Source organism: Pseudoliparis swirei, chromosome 12 (assembly GCF_029220125.1).
Source record: "Pseudoliparis swirei isolate HS2019 ecotype Mariana Trench chromosome 12, NWPU_hadal_v1, whole genome shotgun sequence".
Taxonomy (NCBI): Eukaryota; Metazoa; Chordata; class Actinopteri; order Perciformes; family Liparidae; genus Pseudoliparis; species Pseudoliparis swirei.
In genome coordinates, this window is record NC_079399.1 from 4752365 (window position 1) to 4780121 (window position 27757).

General features: G+C 42.1%; 4 protein-coding genes across 5 annotated transcripts; 2 read left to right on the top strand and 2 right to left on the bottom strand.

Moving 5' to 3' along the window:
- Positions 1-5469: 5469 nt before the first annotated feature.
- Positions 5470-8184, bottom strand: arf6a (ADP-ribosylation factor 6a). Its single transcript, XM_056427931.1, has 2 exons — positions 7999-8184; positions 5470-7873 (listed from the first exon to the last, which is right to left on the bottom strand). The coding sequence occupies exon 2, from the start codon at positions 7125-7127 to the stop codon at positions 6600-6602; it is 528 nt and encodes a 175-aa protein (XP_056283906.1). The 5' UTR covers positions 7128-7873; positions 7999-8184; the 3' UTR covers positions 5470-6599.
- Positions 8185-10365: 2181 nt separating this feature from the next.
- prpf39 (PRP39 pre-mRNA processing factor 39 homolog (yeast)) lies at positions 10366-17607 on the top strand. Of its 2 annotated transcripts, none has more exons than XM_056427928.1 (15): positions 10366-10474; positions 11349-11804; positions 12001-12194; positions 12309-12434; positions 12612-12730; positions 12888-13055; positions 13212-13392; positions 13802-13909; positions 13994-14158; positions 14603-14729; positions 14931-15199; positions 15604-15788; positions 15875-15958; positions 16559-16670; positions 16971-17607. In XM_056427928.1, the coding sequence occupies exons 1-15, from the start codon at positions 10462-10464 to the stop codon at positions 17058-17060; spliced, it is 2397 nt and encodes a 798-aa protein (XP_056283903.1). In that variant the 5' UTR covers positions 10366-10461; the 3' UTR covers positions 17061-17607. The 2 variants fall into 2 exon arrangements, with proteins under 2 accessions (XP_056283903.1, XP_056283904.1); XM_056427929.1 differs by having other exon boundaries at positions 15875-15949.
- A 469-nt stretch (positions 17608-18076) lies between these two features.
- Positions 18077-20704, top strand: faua (FAU ubiquitin like and ribosomal protein S30 fusion a). The gene is made up of 5 exons (XM_056428817.1): positions 18077-18099; positions 18543-18624; positions 19822-19966; positions 20260-20315; positions 20474-20704. Exons 2-5 carry the CDS (start codon positions 18550-18552, stop codon positions 20597-20599), a joined length of 402 nt encoding a protein of 133 aa, XP_056284792.1. The 5' UTR covers positions 18077-18099; positions 18543-18549; the 3' UTR covers positions 20600-20704.
- Positions 20705-21180: 476 nt separating this feature from the next.
- Positions 21181-23111, bottom strand: fkbp3 (FKBP prolyl isomerase 3). Its single transcript, XM_056428002.1, has 7 exons — positions 22999-23111; positions 22470-22571; positions 22274-22369; positions 22046-22181; positions 21858-21925; positions 21673-21770; positions 21181-21508 (listed from the first exon to the last, which is right to left on the bottom strand). The coding sequence occupies exons 1-7, from the start codon at positions 23101-23103 to the stop codon at positions 21454-21456; spliced, it is 660 nt and encodes a 219-aa protein (XP_056283977.1). The 5' UTR covers positions 23104-23111; the 3' UTR covers positions 21181-21453.
- Between the last annotated feature and the right edge of the window lie 4646 nt (positions 23112-27757).

Here is a 27757-nt window from a genome sequence, read left to right on the forward strand (position 1 = left end):
GAATGATTCATAATGAACATCATTGTCCCCTCGGGAGATTTACATGGACTACAGTTTGAATGATTTCATTCTTCCAAATCTATTTCGAAATGTCAAAAATATATTTGGTGTTCTGAGTTCTACTCGTCTTGTCTCTGTTCAAATCATTATTGACGGAATGGAGGAAAAACATCAACGTAACAGATGACTTAAATTTGTTTGAACTTTTTGTGTATTTTAGTGCTAATTTCCTATTCGTGGTCTTTTTGTACTGTTTTCAAACATTTTGGCCCTCAACAGTTATCTTTGGTGCATAAAAAACTAGAGTGATCGCACGCAACCCATGACCTTTAACGTGTGTATTAAATACATCGTGAGAAAAACAATCTGTGCACCAGGTTTCACTGTTTTATGCAAATATAATGTCCCTCTATACCTGCTCCACTTTCACTCACACACACATACATACACATATACTGTATATACACACACATACATACTTACACATATACATACACATACTGTATATACATACACACATACACACACATACTTATAGATAAACATACACATATATATATACACATGCACACACACATATACACACATACATATGCATACACATATATCACACACACACACACACACACATATACATAGACATATATACACACACACATACACACATACATACACAAATACACAAAAACATACGTGTAGTTCGACTATGTTGAGGAAATGTTACTTTCTGTATTCTTGTTGTTCTTAGTTTGTACTCTAGGTCGAAATGCACTTATTGTAATTCGCTTTGGATAAAAGCATCTGCTAAATGACATGTAATGTAATAACATACACATGTATACACACACATACATATACATACGCACAAACATACACACACACATACATACACACATATGCATACACATATACATACACACACATACATAAACACATATGCATACACATATACATACACACACACATACATACACACACACATATGCATACACATATACATACACACACACATACATACATATGCATACACATATACATACACACACATACATACACACATATGCATACACATATACATACACACACACACACATACATACAAACATATGCATACACATATACACACACATACACACACATATACATAATTACACAGACACAGCACTGCTTTGGATGCAGAGCCTCCATTAATTACATCTGTGGGACTGAATCATCACTGCTGCACACGTCCCTCCCACTGCACAACTCCTCCGCCAAATGCAAACACAGGCCTCGGGGCTCCCTGTAATCATTAGCACATTGTCCGAGGTCGAAGGGAACCGCTCTGTGCGCGACGGATCCCGAGAAGCTCACGAAACTGCCTGGGAGCTGAATGTCACTCTGCATGCGGTTTCCTTTTTTCTTTTACGACACTGTTTAAAAAACGGACTCCATGACAACCGGGGCCACTTTGTGGAGCCCGTGGCTCCGGCACATCCAGCCATTCCTGTAGTGCCTATGTGTGTGTGTCAATCGTGGATGTTGTTCGACAGGAAATGCCTGTGAGGATGATCATTCGATCAAAAGATAGAGTTTATCTTTCATTTTTATGAAAAGTATAGAAAACAACAGCGACTCCAGAGATGGATTGAGTTTCTAAGTCATGGTATATTTACATAACAGGTCATATTCATGCCAACACTGATAAACCCAAAGCTGCCAGAGACGTCTCTTTTCTACTTTTTAAATGCACTTTTCAGCAAAAAGTTAGATAAGAAGCTTGATACCGCTCTCCCTTCTATCTGTTGAATATTAACCCGTTAGCTTAACATAAACGAGCGAGCCTAGCTCGGTCCAAAGGTCACAATATCTGACGACTTGAACCAGCACCTTTGAATTTCCCTCATTAACATCTTTCTCCATAGAAAAATAACGGTTCTTAAATGGTTCTTTAAAAGGTTTTGTGGTTCTATGAAGAACCATCACCTGCTGAAGAACCATTTTGGAAATGGTGCCTAAAAGAACCATGTTTTTAAGGTTCTTTGAGACACCTTTATGGGTTCTTTGAAGAACTCTTTAAAGAAATGGTTCTTTAAAGAACCCTGATTTTAAAGGTTCTGAGTGGAACCAAAATTGGTGCCTTAAAGAACCATTTTTTAAGGTTCTTTGAGACACCTTTATAGGTTCTTTTAAGAACTATTTAAGGAAATGGTTCTTTAAAGAACCCTGGTTTTAAAGGTTCTTAGTGGAACCAAAATTGGTGCCTTAAAGAATAATTTTTAAAGATTCTTTGAGACACCTTTATAGGTTCTTTGATAAACTCTTTAAGGAAATGTTTTTTTAAAGAACCCTGGTTTGAAGGGTTCTTTGTGGAACCAAAATTGATGCCTTAAAGAACCATTTTTTAAGGTTCTTTGAGACACCTTTATGGGTTCTTTGAAGAACTCTTTAAAGAAATGGTTCTTTAAAGAACCCTGATTTTAAAAGTTCTGAGTGGAACCAAAATTGGTGCCTTAAAGAACCATTTTTTAAGGTTCTTTGAGACACCTTTATAGGTTCTTTTAAGAACTATTTAAGGAAATGGTTCTTTAAAGAACCCTGGTTTTAAAGGTTCTTAGTGGAACCAAAATTGGTGCCTTAAAGAATAATTTTTTAAGATTCTTTGAGACACCTTTATAGGTTCTTTGATAAACTCTTTAAGGAAATGTTTTTTTAAAGAACCCTGGTTTGAAGGGTTCTTTGTGGAACCAAAATTGATGCCTTAAAGAACCATTTTTTAAGGTTCTTTGAGACACCTTTATTGGTTCTTTTAAGAACCATTTAAGGAAATGGTTCTTTAAAGATCCCTGATTTGAAAGGTTATTCGTGGAACCAAAAATGGTTCTTCTATGACATCAACTCTAAAGAACCATTACAGTACATCCCATAATATTCACTGAGGGTAGATTATCATTTTGGTAAATATGCTGATCTGCTTCCTGGTGGAGAGTTCGTTGAAAAGATCTGCAAACTTTGATACATACAAATGAACAAGTTGTTTATGTTTTTTATGTTGTATATTTTATCAAAGTTTGCAGATCTTTTCAACGAACTCTCCACCAGGAAGCAGATCAGCATATTTACCAAAATGATAATCTACCCTCAGTGAATATTATGGGATGTACTGTATTCAACACCACATCCACAATGGCCCAAAAAAAAAACCATAACTGTAGTTAACATACAGCTGAGCTTCATTTGTCGTTTGCAGTGGCTCCTGTCCATCTCACCCGCCAATCAAACAGTTAAACCCTTTACATGCACAGTTGTGCAAAGATGAGTAGAACAAGGTTCGAGGGCCTCTGGCTCTGAGCCTTTAAGATGTAAAGTGGCCCCGTCTCTCCACTCCCCGCTCACTGGAAACCACTGTGGGTAGCGAGCGATGAACATCTCATGTGACAGTCAAGTGTGGGCGTGGCTGTAAAACAGACGCGCCGTCGGTCCACCTGAGATGACAGGTGAGTATTTCCTGGTGGAAGTTAGATGATGTGCGCGTCACATTCCTTGAACCGGGCCTTCGTGCGCCGCCCGTCTACTTCCTGTCGAGGCGCACGTGGTCCGAACGCGGCGGCGGCGGCGGCAGCTTCCTGGTTCCGCTCCATTGAAAACCTGAAGCGAGGTTGACATCAAAGAGGAACCGCCTGAGTAAACACACGACACAGGAACTGCCTATGAGCTCCATTTAAAAGTATTGTTTTGAAAACCACCCCCCTCATAGAAAGGCGTACAATAGTCCCCCCCCCCCCCTCTCTCTCTCTCTCGACAAACAATGGCGGCGCACAAACGCTGCAGGTCTGCTTGGGCCTTCATTCAAATCCAACGCTTCCGTAGTAAGCTTCCATTGGGGACTCACTGAGGATGAAGAGGAGCTGAAAGGAGAAAATCTCATTTTCTGCATCTTCTCCGCCGGCAGCCGACTCAGGTTTTTTTCTCTGGAGGCCACAGGTGAGCCTCGAGTGGAGCGACGGCTGAACTGCAGGCCGAGGCCACGATGCACCGGCTCCACGCTGACGAGCATCTCACTTTCCACGTCCCCCCCCCACAATCCCACCCCCTGGTCTCAAGAGGAGAAGAAAAAGAGGCGTCTGTGTTTGTAGATTACACTTTTTGTTTTGTTTTATTCCACATCCACGATGGAAAATCACACGCAAACAAGATGGTACTCGACGCGGCCGAGGCCCCGCCTCCAGCCGTTCAAATGAAAGTGGCTTTCGTCACAATAGCGCCCGTTTGAAAGTGACGTTTTTTTCTTTGCTTTTTTTATTCCAATGGAAAGTGAGCGGTTTCAGGAGAGATAACGGAGGCTGTGGCACTGGGGGCGTTTTATCTTCAGCTCAGCTGCCCTCGTCCTTCACGCCGCACACGGCGACGGGTCAAACTTCAGATCGACAGAACAAACACCACATGAGCAAACACACACACAGAGACGGAGAGAACACGCATTCCTGGACGCTGACTCTCACGAAACACGAATAAGAGAAAGAGCGAGACTTCAAAATATCACTTTTGGGATACTTGAGGATATTATTGTGCTTCTATGCTGCAGAAATAGACACAAATCCTGACACTTACTGTCCTGCCGCTCCATTAACACCACCAGGATTTCCTTGACAACTGTTTTTCCTCTTTCGAGTGTTTTCCTGACCCCACACGGTGATGTCACCAGCCACAATGTTTCACATCCTCCTCCTGTGGCCTCGTGCAGAGGGGGAAGCCGACCTTCGACAACGCAGCGATGTTCCTTCTCCTCCTGGCTCGGGGACGCGAGAGAAACTCAAGAGCGGCGACACGCAAGCAAGCCAAATTAAACATGAAAGGCTTTTTAAAAAGTAAAAAAAAATCAAGTCCGCCCCCCCATGAAGACTCAGATCTACCCCCCCCCCCCTTCCCCCCCAGGGCAGAATACCAGGCGGTCAGAGACCTTTTGTGAGGCTGTCACACCTAACCTCAGCTGTAAGTCACTCATCAGGTTCTCAGTGACCTAGATTTGCTCTCCTATATAAACTAATTATCACCACAATGTAATATTAATATCGCTATGACGATTTGAATCTTGATAGAATTGTCATTTCAATGAATTAAAAAAGTTTAACGCTACCCTTACTGACAATTTTTTTGTTTAGTGTCCTTTAGCTTTTCTTTTTTTTAAACTTTCACCCCGTCCGTGGTTCTCAGATCTGGACCAACTCCACGTTCTTCCTCTTCAAAATGTTCAAGTCACCTGAGGAGCCGGTGATACTTTGACAATCAGGACTCTTGAAACCAGAGATCCCATCATTTATTCACAGCCGCATGACTCACGCATGCAGAGAGCAAACAGGCCGAGAGGCTCACGGGCGTCTTTTTCAAACAGGCTCTGAACTCTCGCTTCCTCTTTTTTTTTTTTTTAAGCGAATAAGCATCATTATCGAGACTCGTCGAGCTGCTCATTGAAAAGTCGTTTCACTTCCGTTCTGATCTGGATATATATTTTTTTATTATTTCATCAGCATAGCAACAAAAAAAGGGGAGCAAAAAAAACCAAAATTAAACAGATGAACTACCAACATAGGACCTTAAACAGGAATATAATGATGATGAAGATAATGATGACCCTAAAGAAACGAAGAACAGGGTTGCAGTCACTGGAGCATCTACATTGGAGATGGTGGGGTGGGGGAAGTTCGTAAACATTTGCCGAGGTCCAAAAGTCAGTCACAGATAATCTAAATGTGCACAGTCAACTCGTTGGTAACTCTCTCCCAAAGTGCAAACTCAGCAGTTGAGAATACCTCCTGTCTTTTTTGGGGGGCACCTGTAACCCGGGTGCCTCCTAAGGCAGCTGAAACTACAAATACTCAAGAGTAAAGGAAGCTCTGGGAGAAACAGAGGAGGCGGTTATAAATGGTGGGAAATAATTCAGACCCTGAAACATCAAAAACATATATCCATATCACAGTGTGTGTGTGTGTGACGTGATCACGGCACAGGAAAGAAGTACGAACACATTTCCTTCACCAACCATCCCAATACAATCAATGTAGACTTTTTTTCTTTAGGTCCCAACACGTCCATAATACACATTCATTCAAATTACAGAAGGTGATATGCTGATGTATAGGCAATGGTGTCTGGAGTTGCCCCATCCTTTGGATATGCAGCTGGGTCATGAGAATACTGGATAAGAGCTAAGCGGGGGGGCCCAAAACGTAGAAATGTGCGTCCCCCAAAAAGACCCCGAAAACAAATTATATAAAAATTTAAGAAAAGGAAGAGCTCAAAAGTAAGCGCATTGTATATTTAAAACTGATTATACAGAATGTGAACCAAAGCAAAGAAAGAAAGTCAAAAAAAAGAAGTGTGTTTTGCTTAAATGAAATCTGGGGTTATATTGAAGTCGTCATTATGAAAAAAAGAAACCAAAAATATAATTGCTACTCTCTTTGTTATACACTCAGCAGAGAGGTTCGTGGTATTAATTGCTTCAGATTGCTTTTTTTTATTACTCATTTCAACTTTTCATTCTCAGCTACTTTTTCTGATTTTTTTGTTTTTGTTTTTTGTGTGCATCCAAGTGTCCAGGCTGGTGAAGGGGAGCAACATTAGGATTTGTAATTTGAGGTGAGCCAGGTCAGGCCCTCGTATAGTCCATCCCCCGTGGTCGCACACGAGGGCTGAACGTACCAATTCCTATCTCTGATCCGGGTCAGGCCCAGCTTCTCCTGGATCTCGTGGGGTTTCATGGCGTCGGGGAGGTCTTGTTTGTTGGCGAAGATCAGGATGATGGCGTCCCTCATCTCCCGGTCGTTGATGATCCGGTGGAGCTCCTGCTTCGCCTCGTCGATCCTGTCCCGGTCGGCGCAGTCCACCACGAAAATGAGGCCCTGGGTGCCCGTGTAGTAATGTCTCCAAAGGGGCCGGATCTTGTCCTGTCCCCCGACGTCCCACACGTTGAACTTCACGTTCTTGTAGGTGACGGTCTCCACGTTGAAGCCGACCGTGGGGATGGTGGTGACCGACTGTCCCAGTTTCAGCTTGTACAGGACGGTGGTTTTACCGGCGGCATCAAGTCCAAGCATCAATATTCTCATCTCCTTGTTGCCAAAGATCTTTGAGATCATTTTGCCCATCTTGTTTGCTGTGCATAAATACTTTGGAAGAAAGAGGGAGAAAAAAAGAAGAAAAAAAAGACTCGTCTTATGGGGGAAAGAAAGTTGTGCCCTCCACGTGACGTCACGAGTGTCAACACTCAAACTCAAAAGGCGGTGACTTTCACAGTCGGATAACGGACACTGCAATTAGCTGGTGTCCGATAATATGAGCATTCAACAGGAGCAGTGTGTGTGTGTGTGTGTGTGTGCCTTCGTAATATTGTCGAGATATATGTGTATGATCCACTGCCATCCAATCAAGTAAGACAATATTACATCCCCAAAACTAGCAACGTCGAGCACAGACTTCCTTCAAAAAAATCCACATTTCAAAGTTTTTTTCTTCGCAGTCCCAAAAAAAATTCCGTTGACTTGACACAGAGAGGATTTTTCTTTTTTTCTTTTCTTCTTCCTTTCGGCGAAAAAAAACAAAACCCCGCTCTACAAATCAGGCCCAGTCCGAGCCCGGGGTTCCCACTTCCTCCTTCGGCTGCCGGCTGTCCACACTTGCCCTCAGCCAATCCCAGTCGATTGATTTTTTTTAAAGCACGGTGGTGGGTTATTTGTTTTCTTCTTCTTTATATATATTTTTCTGCTCAAAAAAACACACCCAGACGTAAAATCCCGGGTCCGTTTCTGCAGCGGGACATCCAGAAAAAGAAAGCGCTTTTTTCTTTTTTTCTCAAAAGGTCATTGATTCATCCGACTTTCTTCTTCTCTACCCCCTGTGACACAAGAGCGGTTCAGGGACGGGAGGGGTGTTAGTAACGCACAGAGGACAACTTTGGATCCGACTAAAAGATTATCTCTGCGCACGGAAAGGCTGAACGGAAACGCAAAGCACACGTACCTCACGACTGCGGCAATCATCCCCCAGTTGCCCCGGTCGTTTCTCCACTCTCTTGCCGCTCTCTTCCTCCCTCTCTCTCTCTCTCTTTCTTTCTCGATCTCTCTCTCTCTTCCCGAGCCGTTCAGTCACGGCGGTGGCGGTGCTGTGTTACCGGAAAAGGTGCGGACCGAGATCAGCCGCCACTTCCTCTACACTGCTCACACACACTGGCGCTGCGTTCAGGGGCTCATCAAAAACTCGGTAATCTGAAGACGACAAAAATAAATAAATAAAATCCGACTATAAACTGCTATGATATGGTTATTTGTTATCTGTTTTGGTGAATCGTTTTATATTCTTGTAATAATCATTGTGATTACAGTAGGCTGTATAATAATATTATAATATATGCTCACTATCACATGTATGAATTAGCTTTTTACGATAAACATTTAGTTTTTAAATTATTGTATAGGTTACTTGAGTTTTGATTACACACAGTTGTAATGCCTGAATGTTGGTTTTAAATAACAACAACAAATTTAAACTTATGAAAACTTATTTTTTCAATCAAAATTAGTTTGTGTATTGATATCCGAAATGAACACATTATACAAGTGAATTAAAAAAAAACTCTTCATGAATAGAAACTTTAGATTTCATTATTTCTTTACTCTTCGAAGATCTTTTCACTAATTTAAAAACATTATGTATCTACTAAATCAAACCACTTGATCAAACCGCATCCAAACAGACCCGGTGAAGTACATTCGCCGATTTTTGGGGTTAAATATCTATTTTTGTATCGCTCTTAACTTTTAATATTACATGTTGTAAATATGATTCTAAACCAAGTTGAAAGTTGAAAGTTTCCAGCAACTTCGACCAGACCCAGCAGGGATGTCACTTAAACCTTCAGTACACTTCTACATCACCAAGGAGATACGTTTTATTTATTTGATCTTTATCTTTTCCAGTCTTCCAGACTTGTGCAGTGATGACCCATGGCCAAAAAGGCGGCAACAGGAGGGGGGTTAAGCCTCAGCATGAACACAATGTCTGCTGCAGTTGCTTTGTGAGGGTCTTAAAGAGATGAGCATCCGGGTAACGACTTCCATCTTTACTCTGAATACCCAGGACAAATTCAAACAGCCTCGCACGTCAGTTCTTTTCTTATTAAAATACACATTACACTTTTTTATTTTATAATACATACTTGTTTTATGTAGTGTTATCTGTTTGTTGATTGCATATATTTTATTTATTTACTTGTATTCTATGTCTATGTTTATTGCCATGCACCTTTCATCGAGTCATATGCCTTGCATGTGCAATTTAACGTACCTCTGAACAGCGTGCCACATACGAATCAGAAATTCTTTTTAATTTGCTTTTTTTTTTTACCTTGATAATTCATCATTTAAATGTCATTCAATAAATACATGAGTTATAACTTGATCAATTTACAATAATTAAACACAGGAAACATCTAAAGTCAACGGTAGGCAGAGAAATTCCAAGATTTACGACTGTACATAAAAGCACCATACGCCATTTCGCATGCGCGCTTCAAACTGAGCTGCAGACCGGTCCAGTAGCTGTTAGCGATGACGCCATTTGAGCTTTCATTATGAATGAAATCGCGTCTAATAATGCGTCTGCCACTTTGTTGAGACAAAGAGCTGAGCTTATGAAACAGATGCCCGGGTTTAGTGGGCCTCGTGATCTCCAAAGGGGGGTTTACAGTCGTGTCTTTCCGACATGTGTGATCATTCATTCAAAACCGCTTCCAGTGTGATTACGTGGAGGTTGTGAGTCTGACTGTGAGCAGAAGTGCAGGGGAACCACCTTCTTATGATCTGTCTATGGGAACCACTGTGTTGCACACTGCAGCGAACAGCCTCTTATTTAAAACCTGTTTATTAAAACTGACAAAAAAAATTAAATTAACAGGACATAGCCAGATCCTTATGTCCATGTGAGCAATAACATATTCCATAAAATACTGATTTCAGAATAATAAACTGCCTTAAACTGCCTTTCACCACAATGACATTACTCAAATACTTTTGTTTCAGTGTAATTATGACCATGTGGAATATGTTATTTTATGCGTGCTTTCCTGTGCAGTCACTATAAATTAGTCTATAAATCCCTCTCAGACGTTGACGTTACACGTCATCCTCACAAAGATTATCACAATATTAATGTCATAATGTACACACAGGTCCTTAGTTAACCCGTAGCCACGTTTACGACCCGTATTGTTCCGCATTCATAATCCAGGAAGGCGTCTTTGAAACTTTATTTCGACCGTTGTCGCCGCAGTCACACGTGGGCGGGGCCATACGCGGCGCATGCGCACACGGTGTCTAGGTTCTTCCTCTAAGATAAGTATGGTGGGCGAAGCGCGCCCGGCCATTGCAGGTTAAATTAAGTGACTTCGAAAGCCGCGCATAAGTTTGTAAGGTTGACCGAAATTCCATGGAAGACACAGGTAAGACCCTAAAACGTACATGTATCAATTAATTGCTGCGCGGCGACTATCGGGGCAATTTAGGAGCGAGATAACGTGGAGAAGCCGCTGGGTGCCGACTATCAACTGGAGGCGGAGGCAAATGCGCAGCACGTTGTGGTTGATCTAGTTGGCGTAAGGTGAACGAAATTGTGAGGCAATCAATCGCTGTTGGGTCGACTTTGTTAATACCCCGACATACGGCCGCGTGTACGATGAAATTAGTAACGTCAGGTGAGATTAACTAAGTAACTAATCGTAATCTAGTTCACGTCCAACGTTAAAACCCGTGGTCGCTTGTGATGCGTTTCAGAAATTAGACGGCAGCCAGGGCCCAACTTCTGGTTGAACTTTGACTGGGCAAACATTCTCCCGGGCGCAACATGGCCTCACGCGGCGAGCAACGGCTAAAAGGCTAACGGTTAGATTTCGACGGCAACGACGTCACCACCGGGAACGTTAAGCTAGTCAACGCGTTATGTTTTAATTTGAGCATTTAAGGCCGCGCGGTTAACGTAACGTCACGTTATTTTAGTTGTGTGAGCTAACGTCGAAGCTAAAGCTAATATCCTGTTAATGTAACGAGGAAATGCTCTCCTGCACCAGCGGCGGCTTCTCTCATTTTAAGCGTAAAACCTAAATCTGACTATAGATATTAATTGGACGTATATTTTTTATAAAATATAAAACATATTAAAACATTGATATGTACAAATCCCCCATCCCCACTGTGTTTTTCACCTTTTTTTTTTCTTTAGAAAATGACAAGCGAGTAATTTATTATTAAAATATTTACTGTTATTTCTTTTTATTGGTTGTTGGTGGTCCAGTATTAACCCATCCTGCTTTTCAACAGATCTGCATTTTTCTGACGACCCCATTACTGGAATGCTGGACACTGAGTCCCCTGTCATGGAGAGCAATGGAGATGCCTTTCTTCCCGACCTTCCTGTTCTAGGTCAAACTGCTGACTGGTCCCCTGGCCAGGTTACTCCAGACCCACTCGCCAACATCTTGCCTGAGGACTCTGATGCGTCCCAGGATGCTCCCTTGCAACAGCAGTCTCCAAACGAGGAGATGGATTCCTCAGAGCTGGGATCTGTGGAGAGGGCTGTGGAACACTTTCAGATTGCCACTGCTCAGCTCTTCCAAGTTGAGCAACCGCCACCTCCACCACTGCCTGCGGAAGAGGAAGAACGGCCAGAACAGCCGCAACCGCCTGCCGAACACAAAACGGAGTCTGGAGAATATGAGCAATACGGCCTGGAGATGACCGTAATGCCAGAAGCTCTGGTTCATTATGGCAGTCAAGGTAATTAAAATAGATGTTCAGTTGTTGCTTTGTATCCAATATATATTAGGGCAACATTGGTCTCCTTAAATGGCAACAATAGATGTACAAGTGAAATATTTTAAGTTTTAGGATGGTTCGTGAACAAATAGTTTACAACTTAAATGCCATGCTTGCTTATTAATAACCCTTTGATTTTTTTATTTCACTTCTCCAGATGAGACTGAGGTGCCACAGGTGACTGAGGATGGCATGGAGCTGGAAGAAGCACCCAAAGAGACCACACTAGAATTAACTGTTCCTTTAGAGCCAGAGCAGCCAAGTGAGTTCGAAAAACTCTTCAAAGCATGCGAGTACAGCCCAGATGACTTCAATGGCTGGGTCTACTTGCTGCAGTTTGTGGAACAAGAGGTAAGAGAAGACATGCAGATAATTCAGATATGATGGTATATTACTGAGATTGAACGGTCTTATTCTGCGAAATGAGAAAAAGTAAATTAGCTTTTTGTTGCCTGTTTCTTGCAGAATGACCTGACAGATGTGAGAAACTCGTTTGATGCATTCTTCCTGCGTTATCCTTACTGCTATGGCTACTGGAAGAAGTATGCTGATATTGAGAAAAAACACGAGAATATACAGGTTGCAGAAGAGGTAAATATAAATATCTTATGGACACAAATTAATTATTTTCTGTTTAGTCTTGGGTGAGGCTTACTTTACTCAAGACCCTGTAGTTGTGCAAACAGCAACTGTTATTACTCAGCCATGAAACATGAATACAGTAAAATTAGTCCAGCCATTGATGGGTGTGTTTTGGTCTCTGTCCAGGTGTACAGAAGAGGCTTGCAGGCCATCCCTCTCAGCGTGGATCTGTGGCTGCATTACCTGACCTACATTAAAGAGAACTCAGACATGAGTGACCCAGAGACCGAGGGACGCATTAGAGCGTAAGTAAAATACTCTTATTTACTTGTGTAATGTGACTCTTGCTTATGACAAATTATATTATGTGTTAATCTCCCCGTTTCTGTAAGTACTTCGATTTCACCAAATATTTGAAACGACAAAAAGTTCACCCTCTTTCCTGTTGTTTCCCACCATCAGGGCCTTTGAACACGCCGTGCTCGCAGCAGGCACAGACTTTCGCTCGGACCGCCTGTGGGAGTCCTTCATCAACTGGGAGACGGAGCTGGAGAAATTGGCTAACGTCACCACCATCTATGACCGCATCTTGGGCATCCCGACCCAGCTGTATTCCCAGCACTTCCAGAGGTAGAGGATAAACTCTAACTCTTTCCTTTGTCGTCAGAATGATCTATTTCAATCCTATAGCTTTACTCCAAATACATTTCCTTGGGTTAGAAATGTTTTGAAATTTGAAACCTTTTTGATTGAGATCTTATATACCTGTTTTTTAAATCCCTGCAGGTTCAAAGATCACGTGCAGAACAACAACCCCAAGCACTTCTTGCCGGAAGAGGAGTTTGTTCAGCTGCGGCTCGAGCTCTCTAAAGACAGCCTATTGGCCATGATCGGCGAGGTGGAGGATGCGCCTGCTGCGCACGAAGAGTTGCCGCCTGGTACAGACGATCTGGTGGACCCTGCAAAGGTATGCATCCACTTGCAGGGAAGAAACATTCACCAAAGCACTGCTTTCAGGGGTTTGCCAGGAGCGTGCCTGTTCTCCATGAGATGGAAAGCGTTGTTCAGGTGTGAAGAGGTGTCTTTTGTCAGCAGCCAAGCCACTGAATGCCAAGGGGGGATTCAAGTTGGCATCCACTCAGGGAATCGCCCTAAAACTAAAAGGATCAACTGAGGCCCCGGCACCTGCACCCAGTGGCTGATATGCAGGGTGCATACATTCCTCCCCCCTCCCCAGGCTTCTTGTCTGTGGCAAGCTCATGGTGATGTAAATCCTTGGCTGCAGGACTAGCAGTTTCTACATCAAGTGGAGAATGTGACCTGTGAATAATACACGTGGGTGTTGACCATGTCTCTTTTTTTGTGTGTTTATGTAGAGGGTGACCGAGATCGAGAACATGCGCCACAAGGTGATCGAGATTCGGCAGGAACTGTTCAACCACAACGAGCATGAAGTCAGCAAGCGCTGGGCCTTCGAAGAAGGGGTACGCGTCTTGTTTTCTCCACCACTGTGAATTGTTGAAAATGTCTCTTCGATGATGTTAAAAATGTATATATATTTTTTTTAGGTAAAGAGACCATACTTCCATGTCAAAGCCTTAGAGAAGACCCAGCTGAACAACTGGAAGGAGTACCTGGACTTTGAAATTGAAAATGGGATCCCTGAGCGCGTGGTTGTTCTTTTTGAACGATGCCTCATCGCTTGTGCTCTCTACGAAGAGTTCTGGACCAAGGTAACGTGGCCGTTAACCTCTCTCTCTCACTCCCGCTACTTCCCCCACCATCGATGATATCACGTCGACACAGTAAATCGTCCTGCACTCTCTCTGCGTGTAACGTTGATATTTGACTGTATCTGTTGTATTAGGGGATGGCCAGCTTGCCACACAAGATTTGACTGCAGCATTTGCCAACTACTACGTTGCATCTTCTTCGTCTCCCACTACCTTACAGAAACTTATCTAATTGGTTCCATGAAGGTGCTGATGGGTTTACACAGAACTTTTCTAAAAACGATCTTGTCAATGAAGAATTTCACTTTCTGTAAACTAAAAAATGTAGGTTTTTAAAATGTGTCGTCTCTTTTGCCTTTCTCCTCTGTTCTTCTCCTCTGTTCTCCTCTCGCCTCTGGTCTTTTCCTTCATTTCTTCCAACTGGCTCTGTTTTTCACTCTAAAGTATGCAAAATATCTAGAGGGCCACAGCACCGATGGTGTGAGACATGTCTACAAGAAGGCGTGCAGCATCCATATGCCCAAGAAACCCACCATCCATCTGCTGTGGGCTGCTTTTGAGGAGCAGCAGGGTGAGTGTAACTCTTCCAAACCAACATGCTAATTAAACGCAGTCCAATTACCACAGTGATTTTGATGGGATGTCTCTATGGTTCTGAATAAATGACCTCTGAGGGTTAGACTATATGGGAACATAATGAGAACAGACTAATAGAATTTCATATAATTTGACTTGTTGCCACGCTGACGGTATTCTGCTTTTCGTTGCCCAGGGAATGTCGAGGAGGCGCGTGGCATCCTGAAGTCCCTGGAGGAGGCCGTCCCCGGACTGGCCATGGTGCGTCTCCGGAGGGTCAGTCTTGAACGTCGCCACGGGAACTTGGAGGAGGCGGAGGCCCTGTTACAGGAGGCCATGGAGTCTGCGAAGAATGCTACTGAGACATCGTTCTATGCTGTGAAGCTGGCCAGGCAGATGATGAAGGTGCAGAGAAGTCTGAGCAAGGCCAGGAAAGTGCTGCTGGACGCCATCGAAAAAGACCAGGTGAGAACCGATGCCTGTGGTGATTGGTCGACAGAATTCAGTCAGCAAGTCCTGATTAATTTGGGTTGCGTTGCCATGTGGCTCAGTGGTTTGACAGGAGAAAAAGGCCGTGGAGTAAAAGTTATTCATTTACACACACATGGGTGACGTGGCACTTCTTTCGAAGCCAGTACAATGTCAACAGACTCATAAAATCCTTCAGTCACCTCTTCTCTGAATAACTCCTCCAAGAAATAGGCGTCTTCACATCAGTGAACATTTATTGCTTCCCTAAATGGTACATCTGAGTGGTTTAATTTCTATGTTTTCATTTTCCAGATAACGGGTGTGATTCCTACCACTTTCCCCTCTGGCCGCGTTGCACTCGTTGTGGCGCGCACGCTAATATTTGTGTGGCTTTCCAGGCGAGTCCCAAACTCTTCCTGAACCTGCTGGAGCTGGAATACAGCGGGGACGTGCTGCAGAACGAGGCGGCGATCTTGGCTTGTTTCGACCGCGCCCTGCAGAGCCAGATGCCCCTCGAGTCCCGCCTTCTTTTCTGTCAGCGCAAGGTGGAGTTCCTCGAGGACTTTGGCAGCGACATCAATGTGTGAGTTCTCTCGTGGCTTTAAGAGACGTAGTCGTGGCTGACGTCGCGCTTGACATGGAGTAATTGTTTAAAACATTTTTTTATAGGCTCGTGGCCACATATGAGGAACACCAGAACCTACAGAAAGAAAGCGAAACTTCCAAGAGGAAGGCGGAGAACGGGTATGACAGGTGGATAAAGGAACCGGTCGTGCGTCACATCAACACCTCATCTTCATTAGTTAAAGACGGTTTCAAAAACATGGCTGCTCAGAACGAGCCAAATGGAGAACCACTCGTACATTTCACACTCTTCACATCTCCCATCTTTGTCAGCTGTTTCTCCCCTCATTAGTCTGAATGCCAGTAAGTTAATAGTCTTCAGAAAAAACAACCCTTTAAACACCACATATTTTCTGATTATATTCTAAGTTCGTATCAAGAAATATTCTGAGGAAACTGGGGAATTCACACCCCAGTAATCTGTAATATACACGCTGTGGTTCGATCCTCCTCCCCAGTTGTCTTTTCCACTCGGGTTGACCAGGGGAGTGAAGAAGGTTCTGGTTGCAACGTTTCTTCAAGCGTCGTGTGACATTAACAGGCTTTGTCCAGCATGTGGCAGCAAGAGGACGTGCTGGCCTTAAGCCCCGCCCCTCTTCTGCACAGAGCACAGGATGAAATTATTTACAGTTGGTGATTAAATGAGTTGCTGGCAATAAATTCGGATTGTCTTTTCTTGGTAAACTACTTAACGAGGGTTTTTATTAACTTTAAACTATTCGTCTCCAGCTCTCAAGAGCCCGATGCCAAGAGGCAGCGCGTGGAAGACGGCACCTCGGATGAAGTCAACGCGGCGGCCGACGCTCAGGCCAACAACTCTGCATACAACAACTGGTACCAGGTGGGTTTCTTATCAGCAGATCACGGCACTGAAAAAGATGTATTTACCTTTAGTTTGTCAAACCAAGCACGTTTGGACATTTACAGTTATATACAGTATATTATATATTGTACGTCAGGGACTACGGATGGAAATTAGCTCAAAGCTATAATCTGGCATATTTACACTGAAAACATAACCTGTCTAAAGTGTTCATTAATGTGCATTGTCCCTCTTCAAATAAAACGATTAACTAACTAACATATTGGTATACATTCATGGTAATTTTCTCAATTATGTTTTTTCTTTCCCTCTTTTTAGCAACAATACGGTGGTTGGGGACAAAACTCCTGGGGACAGTACAACCAATATGCCCAGTATAACCAGTACTACCCCCCTCCCCCAACATAATGGACCGAAACCCGACGTTAAGATGGAGACTCAGAGGAAAGCATCCTTTCTGACCTGCCGACATGTTCAAACACGGCTCCTTCAACCCGACCACAGAAGCTGATTTGTTCCTTCCTTCTACTTTAAAGTGTGCGAGTAAAACTGTGCAGCCAATTGGTTGGAATACAACACCCAGGCCTCCATGACAGTCACCTGACCAGTCATGTTTAAATAAACAATAACTCATTAATCGCTACATTCATCTCCAACACTGGCTGTTTTTTTGGGGGGGTTCCTTAATGCATGTTATTTTCGGAGGCAGATTTATTTTTTCTTGTGAGATTAAAGCTTTTTAATTCTTAGATTGGATGACTTAGTTTGGTCTCTTTCTTTCCTTTGTGTTTTAAGACTTAAAACTGGTGACGGAGGCGTTCGTTGCTGTACCTCTGAGTCGTGTCCACCCACTGAAAGATTTTCAATATGTCATGGTTATGTCTCCATAACAATACAAAGTCCATCCCTTTTTTATTTTGTCTTGATTTCATAATAAAGAGATTGATATCCTGAAGTTTCCCTTGTTTGGTGAAGTGATTTGCACACAGCAATTGCATATATTTTTATAATTTAATACCAAGTGCTCATAATCCTGTTACTTTACTCTAATGTAACGTATTCCACCTGCATTGAAAAGTTACTTGGGTAAATCTAAAGAGTTGAATGCTTATTTTTCCACTGATTGAGCCACGTGAAAAAATGCATTCATAGTTTAAAACAAAAAAACCCAACTGCTCAAACCAAAGCTCCCTCATAATGATCTATTTGGGCCTAATAATCGATTGTCTCTTGGCCGTATGGCCTATGGAGCTATGCGGTGTTTTAATGCATCACATGTTACTGATTAAAAATAAACGTAACAGATAATTGATAATCGAAGCAGCCTCCAACGCGTGGTAGGCGTGGCTACTACCTCCGCCTTGGTCTACGTAAATCCACACATGCGCAGTGCGACTCTCTAACAGCCCTTTCTATGCCTAGCGTTGAACGACTAGCACCAAACGAGGTACGGCCTGTGCGATTTAACTGAAAAACGCTCGTTATGTGAAACACAGGCGGGTTTTTGGTACTTGAATTTAGCGCCTGTATAACCATTCAACTTATGTTGTACTTTATTTAAACGCTAAACTCAATTATCGTGTGTTTTTGAGCGACTTTATGAAGCGCGTGCCCCATGCGGCTAGTCAAGCTAACGTAGCATTAGCACGATAACGAGAGCGGCGAGTCGGCATGTTGCTCGGCACGGTTTCTTTACCTGCTCGTTTTGTCGCTGTATAATAATATATTAATATAGCCCCACATTATAGTCAGACCGCCATCCCTTAGCTTGGTGGTCCATGTTTGCGTCCACGCGCAACTCCAACGCTATAAGTTGATTTCCGCAGCAGCAACAGAGATAGAGACTGAAGTTTGTCCTCTTTTCTTGTGTTTTTCTCTCCCTCCTTCCAGCATCAAGATGCAGCTCTTCTTGCGTGGTCAGAACATACACACCCTTGAGGTGACCGGTCAGGAGACTGTCGGACAGATCAAGGTAATAAAGGAGAAGTCACCAGATAATGTGTCACAAGCTTCACATGTGCAGAGAAATAACACAATATATTTGTGTTGGTGGAAAAGGAATAAGTTACAACTTTATTGACTAGCGTTGGAAAAGCTGTTAAATGTAATTTACCTTTCAAGTACTGTGCTCTAAACTGAGCTTCAATTTTGATGTAGTTACTTTGCCAATTCATACTAATAATTGTCATCTACCCTGTTTTTATGTCATGGTGGTGGATATATTTAAAATACGCTTTGCCTTTTAACCTGCTGTAAGGTTTAAAGTCCATTAATGCATCAAGGATCATATAATATATATTCTTAACTGAGAAATTCTACTTTTTAGTTGCTTACATTGACTATATTTTGCTAGTATTTTCACTTGATTGCAAGTACGTTTTAAGTTCATACTCTATTTCATATAATAAACCATAGTTGACATTTCTCTTTTGGATAAATACATAAATATTGCGCTTTATTTTCTCACATCAAAATATTACTAATAATAATTGTCATCAATCCTGATTTAATGTCAATGGTTTAAACTACATGGCGACGTATATATTTAAAATATGCTTTGCCTTTTTAACCTGCTGTAAGGTTTAAAGTCCATTAATGCATCAAGGATCATATAATGTACATTCCTAACTGACAAATTCTACTTTTTAGAAGCTTACATTAAATATATGTTGCTAGTATTTTCACTTTATTGCAAGTTTTAAGTTCATTATCTATTTCATATAATAAACCATAGCTGACATTTCACTTTTGGATAAATACATAAATATTGCACTTTATTTTCTAACATGAAAATATTACTAATAATAATTCTCATCAATCCTGATTTAATGTCAATGGTTTAAACTACATGGCGACGTATATATATAATAAGCTTTGCCTTTTTAACCTGCTGTAAGGTTTAAAGTCCATTAATGCATCAAGGATCATATAATATATATTCTTAACTGAGAAATTCTACTTTTTTAGTAGCTTACATTGGATATATTTGATCTATTTCATATTATAAACCATAGTTGACATTTCTCTTTTGGAAAAATACATAAATATTCCGCTTTATTTTCAAGCATGAAAATATTGCTTCTTTTGAAACGGCTTGCTCCTCTCCGCTTTCCCCGCTGTGAGTCCCACTCTGGGGTGTGATGACTAAAACGCGTCTTGTGTGTCTCAGGCTCATGTCCAGGTTCTGGAAGGTCTCCTGGTTGAGGATCAGGTGCTGCTGCTTGCCGGATGCCCGCTGGAGGATGAGGCTTCCCTTGCATCGTGCGGTATCTCTGAGCACTGCACCCTGGATGTAGCCGGCAGGCTGCTGGGAGGTCAGTACACCGATGCCTCATGCAACTCTAATCTGAGCTCAAATCTTGATTATTTAATCACTCATTACTAAAGACACCGTGGGGACGGATGTCAGAAGTCGGTGTTTCCTGTTTCTCGCATTCATTTAAGTTGTGACTAGAGCGTGTGGCACATTGAGATGTCCGGGTGTACTGCTGGTTGTATTAGACGAGTCATGATGCTCAAACCATTATGAATTAATACATAAATGGCTTTATATTTGCGGTGGAACAATTGCAAATATCACAATTAAGACTTTCCTTTTCCCCTCCAGGTAAGGTTCACGGATCTCTGGCCCGTGCCGGAAAAGTGAGGGGACAGACCCCCAAGGTAACAATCTCCCTTTTTACACTTCCTCCGTTACAATTTCCAGAACACACGTATGTTGTGTATGAAATGACCTTTTACATTTTTCTGATTAGGGGTTTTAAAAGCATACATTATGACCATAGAGAAATAACACGTCCTCTTTCTGTCATGTCGTCCAGGTTGAAAAGCAGGAGAAGAAGAAGAAGAGGACTGGCCGCGCCAAGCGCCGCATCCAGTACAACAGGCGCTTCGTGAACGTGGTGCCCACCTTCGGAAAGAAGAAGGGACCCAACGCCAACTCCTAAGTGCTCCAGTGACCTGAAGGAGAAACATGATCACCACCCGTCTGTTTGTACCGCGTCGAATCTTATCCTGCTGTACAGAATAAAACTCGGCCTGGACAAAAAAAACTGAGTTTGTGCCGTCTCCTTACCACATGCAGGTTCAGTTGATCATGTTCGTCATATGTTATGGGTTCCCTGGAAATGGCTTAATATTTAATAATCAATGAATGAGTTTATAACTGAGGACATGTCTAGTCTTTAATCTAAATGTGTGTCTTGTAAGCTATGCTGAAAACAGTCCTCTAGCTTCATGTATTGTAATTAGCTGTACTTGAACTAAAGAATAGGCTGTTGGCTCCCTGGCATATCAATGTGTCCTTGGGCAAGACCCGTAATATTTATAGCAGCCTAAAGCCGTCCTGACGAACATGCGGAGGTCTGGATCACGCTACATTTGTCCGTACAGGGGAGGGACCCTCTTGCTCTCGACGTTTTTTGGGCTGTGTATCCTTTGTGATTTTGGGTGTTACCAAATAAACTGAAGCGACCAGTGTTTGAGTGCTTTGAGCGGTCGGAAGACGAGAAATGAAATTGCATACCAGTTAATCTCTGAAACAGGTTTATTAATCATTTACACTGTAGATGCAAAAGAAAATACAGAGACTAAGGTTTCAGGGTGGTATGTACATTATTGACAAGCCATCACATCCTGGGCAAAACTTAAAACGCTCTAACTGCCTGTTTCTTGTAACGCGGTGACGAACGAGACGAATGGTGCAATTCAAATTTTAAAAAAAAACCATTTTAAGTGTCAATCTTTACAGCAAGGCAATATTTTCTTTCCCCTTTAAACTGCGGTGCGTAGCGGCAGGCAATTAGTCCACGGCCACCAGCTCCACCTCGAAGATCAGCTTTGCGTTGGGTGGAATTCTGGTAGAGGTTAAGGAACAGATGGACCAACAGACGACCAGTGCGGGGCGGCGCTCCAATACCAGATAAACCGGCTCACGGCGTAGGCGGTATATCCCGTCACCTAAAAGGAGCTGTATTGTTTTCATTTACATAGATGCATAAAACCAGGTAAAAAAGGATACTTTGAGTCGGGGAGTCCCTTCCGTCCGTAGCCCCACTCGGGTTCAATCTCCACCCGAGCGGTTTCCCCCTTGCTCATGGTCAGAATGGCCTCATCCCACTGCGAAAATAAAAGAGAAATAGATAGATAAAGGATTAGCAATGATGAGGAGCGAGAAAAGCACGAGAAAAAAAAAGAGTCCCTCACCCCTCTGATGACTCTGCCCAGGCCGACTTTGAAGGTGAGTGGTTTGGTTTGCTTCTTCTTTCTCGCCGCTGCAGGGAGAAGTTAATTTAGAAAAAAAGTGCTATTATGATGTCATACATTATCACAGTTAAAACTGAGGGCGATGAATGCAAAATCTAACAGACAGCTTCACGGTAGGCCGGTCATACTCGTGGGGATGTTGGTGTCGAAGACGGTCCCGTCCTCCAGGGACCCGGTGTACCAGCAGCTCACGTTGTCGCCCTTCTTTGGAAAGTTGCTCTTGTCGCCTTTCTTCAGGACCGACTTGAAGTACTTGGGCGGGCCCTGAGTGAAGCAATGCGGGAGGAGTTAAGAGAATATGTGCAAAGTGCAAAATCGAACACCCCCCCCTCCATAAAATCCAACACCCTTCGTACCTCGTCCACAACCTCGACGTCTTTTGCCTTTTCTTCAATTTTCACAGTCCTAATCTGCTCGGTCACTTCTTCAATTGGTTCTGTGCCTTTAAACTTCTGCAAAACACACACGGTCGGTTAGAGACCCAAGACTGCACTGCATCCACTGGATTGACGTAGCCTGTGCGCAACAACGAGCTTCATGAATAGCACTTACTTTGCTCTCGAAGAGCTGGTTGTAGGCGAGAATCAGTTGCTCTTTCTTCGCTGTTTTGGCGACATTTTTTATGTTTCCTAGCAGTTTGTGCTCGTTGAGGAACTGAAAGGAAAAATGCAACAAAAATGGAAAGAGAAAGTTAGCAAGATGCAATTTCTACATCCTCACGTGTGCTGCTGCTGCGACTCAAATTAAATGACGCGGTTTAAAAAATAAAATAAAATAAAATGCAGCTAATTTTACGCTAAAAATCCGGTTGATGGGGAAACACGAGGACGTTCCTCTACGGGGGGCTTTTGTTGTGAAACGACGAGATAACGAGCCGCGCGCGAGCGATTATAGAGAGAAAGAACCGCAACATTCTTGCGCTTCTTTCCCCCCGCACGATGCTTGGAGACGCAGCGGCGCTCCTGATGTGGCTACGCGCAGCTAACCACGCAGCGTGCCGCAGCAGCGCAAGTGAGCCGCGAGATTTTATCCGGTAGATATTCAACTTTCACTCGCGAACGGAGCGCAGTGATAAACATACCGAGTGTGCTGCATTGTTCTGGATGAACTTTATGATGTCTTTTTTGGCCAAATCATCACTTTTGAGGTGCTCATCGTTCCACTCCCGTGTTGGTTCATCCGCCATTTTGAGAGGCGAACTACTTAAGTTTGTCCCTCCTGGCGTATCTTAAAACCTCTTGCTCTGAATACGGAATCAAACACATTTTTTTGAACGTATTAAAGTCAAGTATTACATTTATAAAATATATACAGTATAAAACGTAACTCTAAATGAGCTTGTAGACCTTAAAATAAAATTAAAATAAATCAGTATTTGAGCAAGATACGTCTCTTCAACTCGTGTGTCTGCCACCTAGTGGACAGTTGAATAAATACACGAATACACGTTTCAATCAACTCAAAACGAATAATTACCAACATTACCAGTAATGAGTGACAAATAATCAAATTATTTCCTATCATTTTACATTTTATTTATATCCAATCCAAGAAAAAAATCTGAAATTATTTAAATTCAATAATTCCCTCCTTTTTCACTGCAGTATGCACGCACATCTTAAATGATAAAGAAAACGCTTTTGTTGAATTGCATTGATAGTTTATTTGACAAAGAAAGAGAGTATGATGTATTTGCAATATCATAGGAGAATAATAGTAAACAATGAGCAAATGAAACCTTCTCATAAGCTCTCATATGCAGCACTGCAGACATATTTCGCTGTATAAGGCACATCCGTAACAAATACATCCATCCAACTTTTTCCGAGTGGCAAATATTTTGAAAAAAGGCTCCACCTGCTGTACATATTGAACTTTTTACATAAAAAAAACTTTCACCTATAGCTTTCCCAGTCTTCTCCTCTGTGTGAAGCATAGTAACATATTCTTTGGGGACCCTAGAACTCCCTGAAGGAACTCCCTGGTCGAGCACCACTGTGCTATAGATAATATTTCAATGACATAATTCCCCCTCTTTTTTCTTTCTTTCCAGATTTATTTTTATGACCTACTATAAGTTTCCTTTTTTATGGCAAAAAATGATATGATTAAAAAATATATAAATCTTTATTGTGATATATTCATGACTTTTTTCATGGCATTTACTTTTTAAATCTCCCTATCATTAACATCATCCATATACACTGTACTCTTTCGAGACCTCCACACGTTGAACAATGCAAATATTAACATGTCTCTTTGTTGGAAGGATTATTGGCCTTACAATCTTTTTATTTAAATTTGTTGGTGTATTTCTGTATATTTTATGTAAAGTATACCACACATAGAAGTTGGTGGTGGAAGCATTTGAACTTTTGATGTCTCTTTTCTTTCATCCATCAACCATCAAACCATCAAAATCAAGCCAAATTTAGCAAAAATAGTTGCAAGTCAACTTTTCTGTTTCTGAGGACACACATCTCTTCGCCTATCTGCATATTTAAATCAAATTATGAAATTATAACTTAGATGTGAGAGAAAACTAAATAGAAGAATCTTCCAGGCAGTTCCAAATTCATATAATATTGTATATTATATTGTTCAAGCTTGAAACCTCAACTAAAGTCACATTTCCAAGTACAAGCACTCTTTTGCTGTAATTTGTCTAATTACATAATCCCTTAAAACATATTTTACGTGTTTACTATCAGCTTCCCAACCAGATGCATGGCAGCCAATGCTTCTGCTCGAGATGATAAGAAATAAAGAAATGAAAGACGAGTTACTTGAAGGCACTTTACCATCACGAGTCAGCTTCATCATTTATTACGTTGAGTCATTGTGTCCCTCTCATCTTCTGTCACACCGGCCGGCCTTTCAGTTCCACTGGAACTCTTCCATCTACTCATCATGTGACCTTCGGAAGAAAAACAACAACACATAAAGAAGCGAGATGATGACTGTACGGCACACGGGGTCATGCAGAGAGCGGATGTGTGAGGAGCTCATACGCAGGAGGAGGATTTATTGTTTAGAGGAAGCCTCCCGGGTCTCGTCTCCTCCTCTCTTGTGACGCCTCGTGAAAGACAGACAGTCAACAACAACAACACAAACTGTGGAAACAGAAGAATTTAAATTATTTTCAGGGGCCAAAACATAAAAAAAAATTATTAAAAAAAAAAGATGGATAATTTAAGAAAAAAAGGAATAAATGGGCCTCCGCTGCCTTTTTAATATTGAGATGTGATGTTTTCTTCTCGCACACTTCATATTTATCAGCGTATTATGAGCATTTTGTTTGTGTCATCACTCATCCGTCCGTTTTTTAAATCTCTCCCTCTCATCTCTCCATCTCCATCTCCTTTTTTGGATCCTCAGCATTAATGTTTCGGAGTGACGAGCGTCTCCCGTCTTGGTTTACGAGTGTCTGGATGAAACTCATGATGAAGATATACAGTAACTTGTGTTTATGGGGGGAAAGCAAAGCTGAGGAGCTCAAAACGAGCCGGGGAGGAATCAGATGTGATTGCAGCTCCATGAGAGATCTTCATATCTACAGGTGTACATTCTCAAACCATGTAATCCTCATGTAATCTTTGCTGAGAAAGGTCCTGAATTCACTCAATTCACACCGAATAGCAGCCGGATGACTGAGAGCGGGCGTTCATTCAGCAGCGCCCAAATATACATTATCAGAAAGAAAAGAAAAGCTTGATTTTGATCATCAGAAGCAGATATTTTGACATGTAATAGAAAAAAATTGTTTATTATCGACACCAAAAGCAAACAAGATACTGTATGTTTGTAAGTAAGGAAGTCAAGTTTATTTATATTTTGCACATATCACAGACAAAGTGTCACAGAGTGCAGTATGGTAGTCAATTAAAACAATTCTGCAATAACAGGGGCCAAAACATAAACATTTAAAAGAGCAAAGTACAAAACATGGTGCAATAAAATAAACGGTGCAATAAAATAATTAAACAGAGAAGATAAAAAGCAGGCCATAAATGTTGTAACGTTGACTCTACTGTCACAATTTAACATAAATATTGACAGATTTTCAGTATGATTCTCTTATTCCTGAGGTTAATAATACTTCCCATGATTATTTACCTCATACTGCTCAAGCAAGGTCATATTACTTGACATATTATCATCCTCATACTGGATCAATTCAGCTGTGCGTATGCCAAATAAAGATGAATGTATACAGTGAGCAGACTTAATATTTTCTCCCAGAGAAAAAACATATGACGTCACAGTAATATTAAAATGGAGGAAACCTCAAAACTTGCTTTGATAGCACACGCGTCACTATCTGTACACATTTCCCATAACCATATGTACATTATGTTGACATATTTCTAGATAGGAATGTATGAATTTATTTGCTCGGTTTAAATTCCCCATATTATCAGGAGCATTGTATACATATAATATAATATTTCCACTGCAGACAGAAAACTGCAGTCCCTACAAAAGGCCACTGACTGCTGTTACCACGGTTGACCACCAGGGGGCAGTAGGCACACGTTGTTGATACGGGCGAAGCCACATTGCACAAAAAGATTGATATTTTCAATATATGATGTTTACAATAAAGCTTGGCGGGAGGGAAAGTGGCCGTGATTCAGCCCGTTGAAGAGCACAACAATAATACACACAATAAACAGTGGAAATAAACAAATAAATAAATAAGTGCATGGTGAGGGGGACTAAAAGGCGCCGTACAGAACGGTGGCATCTTCAGTGCTTATGGTGAAACACATATTGTGCATCTGTTTTTATGTGTGTGTGCAAAGAGAAAGAAAACATTCGACGTTTTGTCGACATTTATTTGTCGGGTTTTCTTTCAGAAATCCTGCAACAGTTGTGCACCTTGTAACTGCACCTGCAGCCTCTTTGTGTGTCATCTACATCTACATGTGCTGAGGCCGGATCCTGCATGCATCAATGACCTTTGGTCATGTTGTTTGTCATGTTGTTTACCAGAAATTCAATAACGTTTTTTCAAAATCCATTCATTCTGCAGGCCTCGGTGTTTGATTAGTTTCAGTTTAAAGGAACCAGATCATCAGTGGATGGGTCCTTTGGATTATCGGTGGAAGAACTAACAACACATGTGTTCAGGGGGGGGGGGGGAGTAGACTGGGCCTTGAAGATATCATCCACCCATACATACCTCCCCCCCCCCCATCCCTTTTGTGCCTGGATAATGTGTTTTCTCCTCAGTTTAATAAGACCCCCCCCCCCACACACACACATGTTGTGAAGGTTCTTTGAGACACATTTACAGGTTATTTAAAGAACTCTTTAACGAAATAGTTTTGTAAAGAACTCTGGTTTGAAAGGTTTTTGTGGAACCATAAATGGTGCCTTAAAGAACCGTGTTTTGAAGGTTCTTTGAGACACCTTTATAGGTTCTTTGAATAAATATTTCAGGAAATAGTTCTGTAAAGAACTCTGGTTTTAAAGGTTCTTCGTGGAACCAGAAATGGTTCTTCGATGGCACTCTGAAGAACCATTTTCGGTTCCAGATGGCATCTTCATTTTTCGGTGTGTGGAGAGCGAGCGAGAAGGTTTGAAACCTCTTCAATGAAACATCCCTCACGACCTCGTGTCTCTCTCTCTCTCTCGTTGCGGTGCGATGGAGCAGGCGGGCTGACCGGTGGGGGCAGCGCCGGTCGGTTTCCCGGTATCGCCGTGCAGCGAGGAGCTCTCCGCCCAACGAGCTGCACCAAGGCTTTTTCTTGGGAACACTTCCAATCCAGAGTTTAGCCTGCAGATCTGTAGTCTCAGAACCAGCCCACGCCTCCCCTGTCAGATCTAATCTCTTG

Excerpts from the sequence above, each read along its gene's own strand:
- arf6a (XM_056427931.1), bottom strand. The coding sequence starts at position 7,127 with ATGGGCAAAATGATCTCAAAGATCTTTGGCAACAAGGAGATGAGAATA.
- prpf39 (XM_056427928.1), top strand. Across the intron at positions 15,200-15,603 it reads ACGCCATCGAAAAAGACCAG|GCGAGTCCCAAACTCTTCCT; the intron begins GTGAGAACCGAT and ends GTGGCTTTCCAG. Across the intron at positions 15,789-15,874 it reads TTTGGCAGCGACATCAATGT|GCTCGTGGCCACATATGAGG; the intron begins GTGAGTTCTCTC and ends ATTTTTTTATAG.
- faua (XM_056428817.1), top strand. The coding sequence starts at position 18,550 with ATGCAGCTCTTCTTGCGTGGTCAGAACATACACACCCTTGAGGTGACC. Across the intron at positions 18,625-19,821 it reads AGACTGTCGGACAGATCAAG|GCTCATGTCCAGGTTCTGGA; the intron begins GTAATAAAGGAG and ends TGTGTGTCTCAG. Across the intron at positions 20,316-20,473 it reads TGAGGGGACAGACCCCCAAG|GTTGAAAAGCAGGAGAAGAA; the intron begins GTAACAATCTCC and ends CATGTCGTCCAG.
- fkbp3 (XM_056428002.1), bottom strand. The coding sequence starts at position 23,103 with ATGGCGGATGAACCAACACGGGAGTGGAACGATGAGCACCTCAAAAGT. Across the intron at positions 22,182-22,273 it reads ACGTCGAGGTTGTGGACGAG|GGCCCGCCCAAGTACTTCAA; the intron begins GTACGAAGGGTG and ends TGCTTCACTCAG. Across the intron at positions 21,926-22,045 it reads CGACACCAACATCCCCACGA|CGGCGAGAAAGAAGAAGCAA; the intron begins GTATGACCGGCC and ends TTCTCCCTGCAG.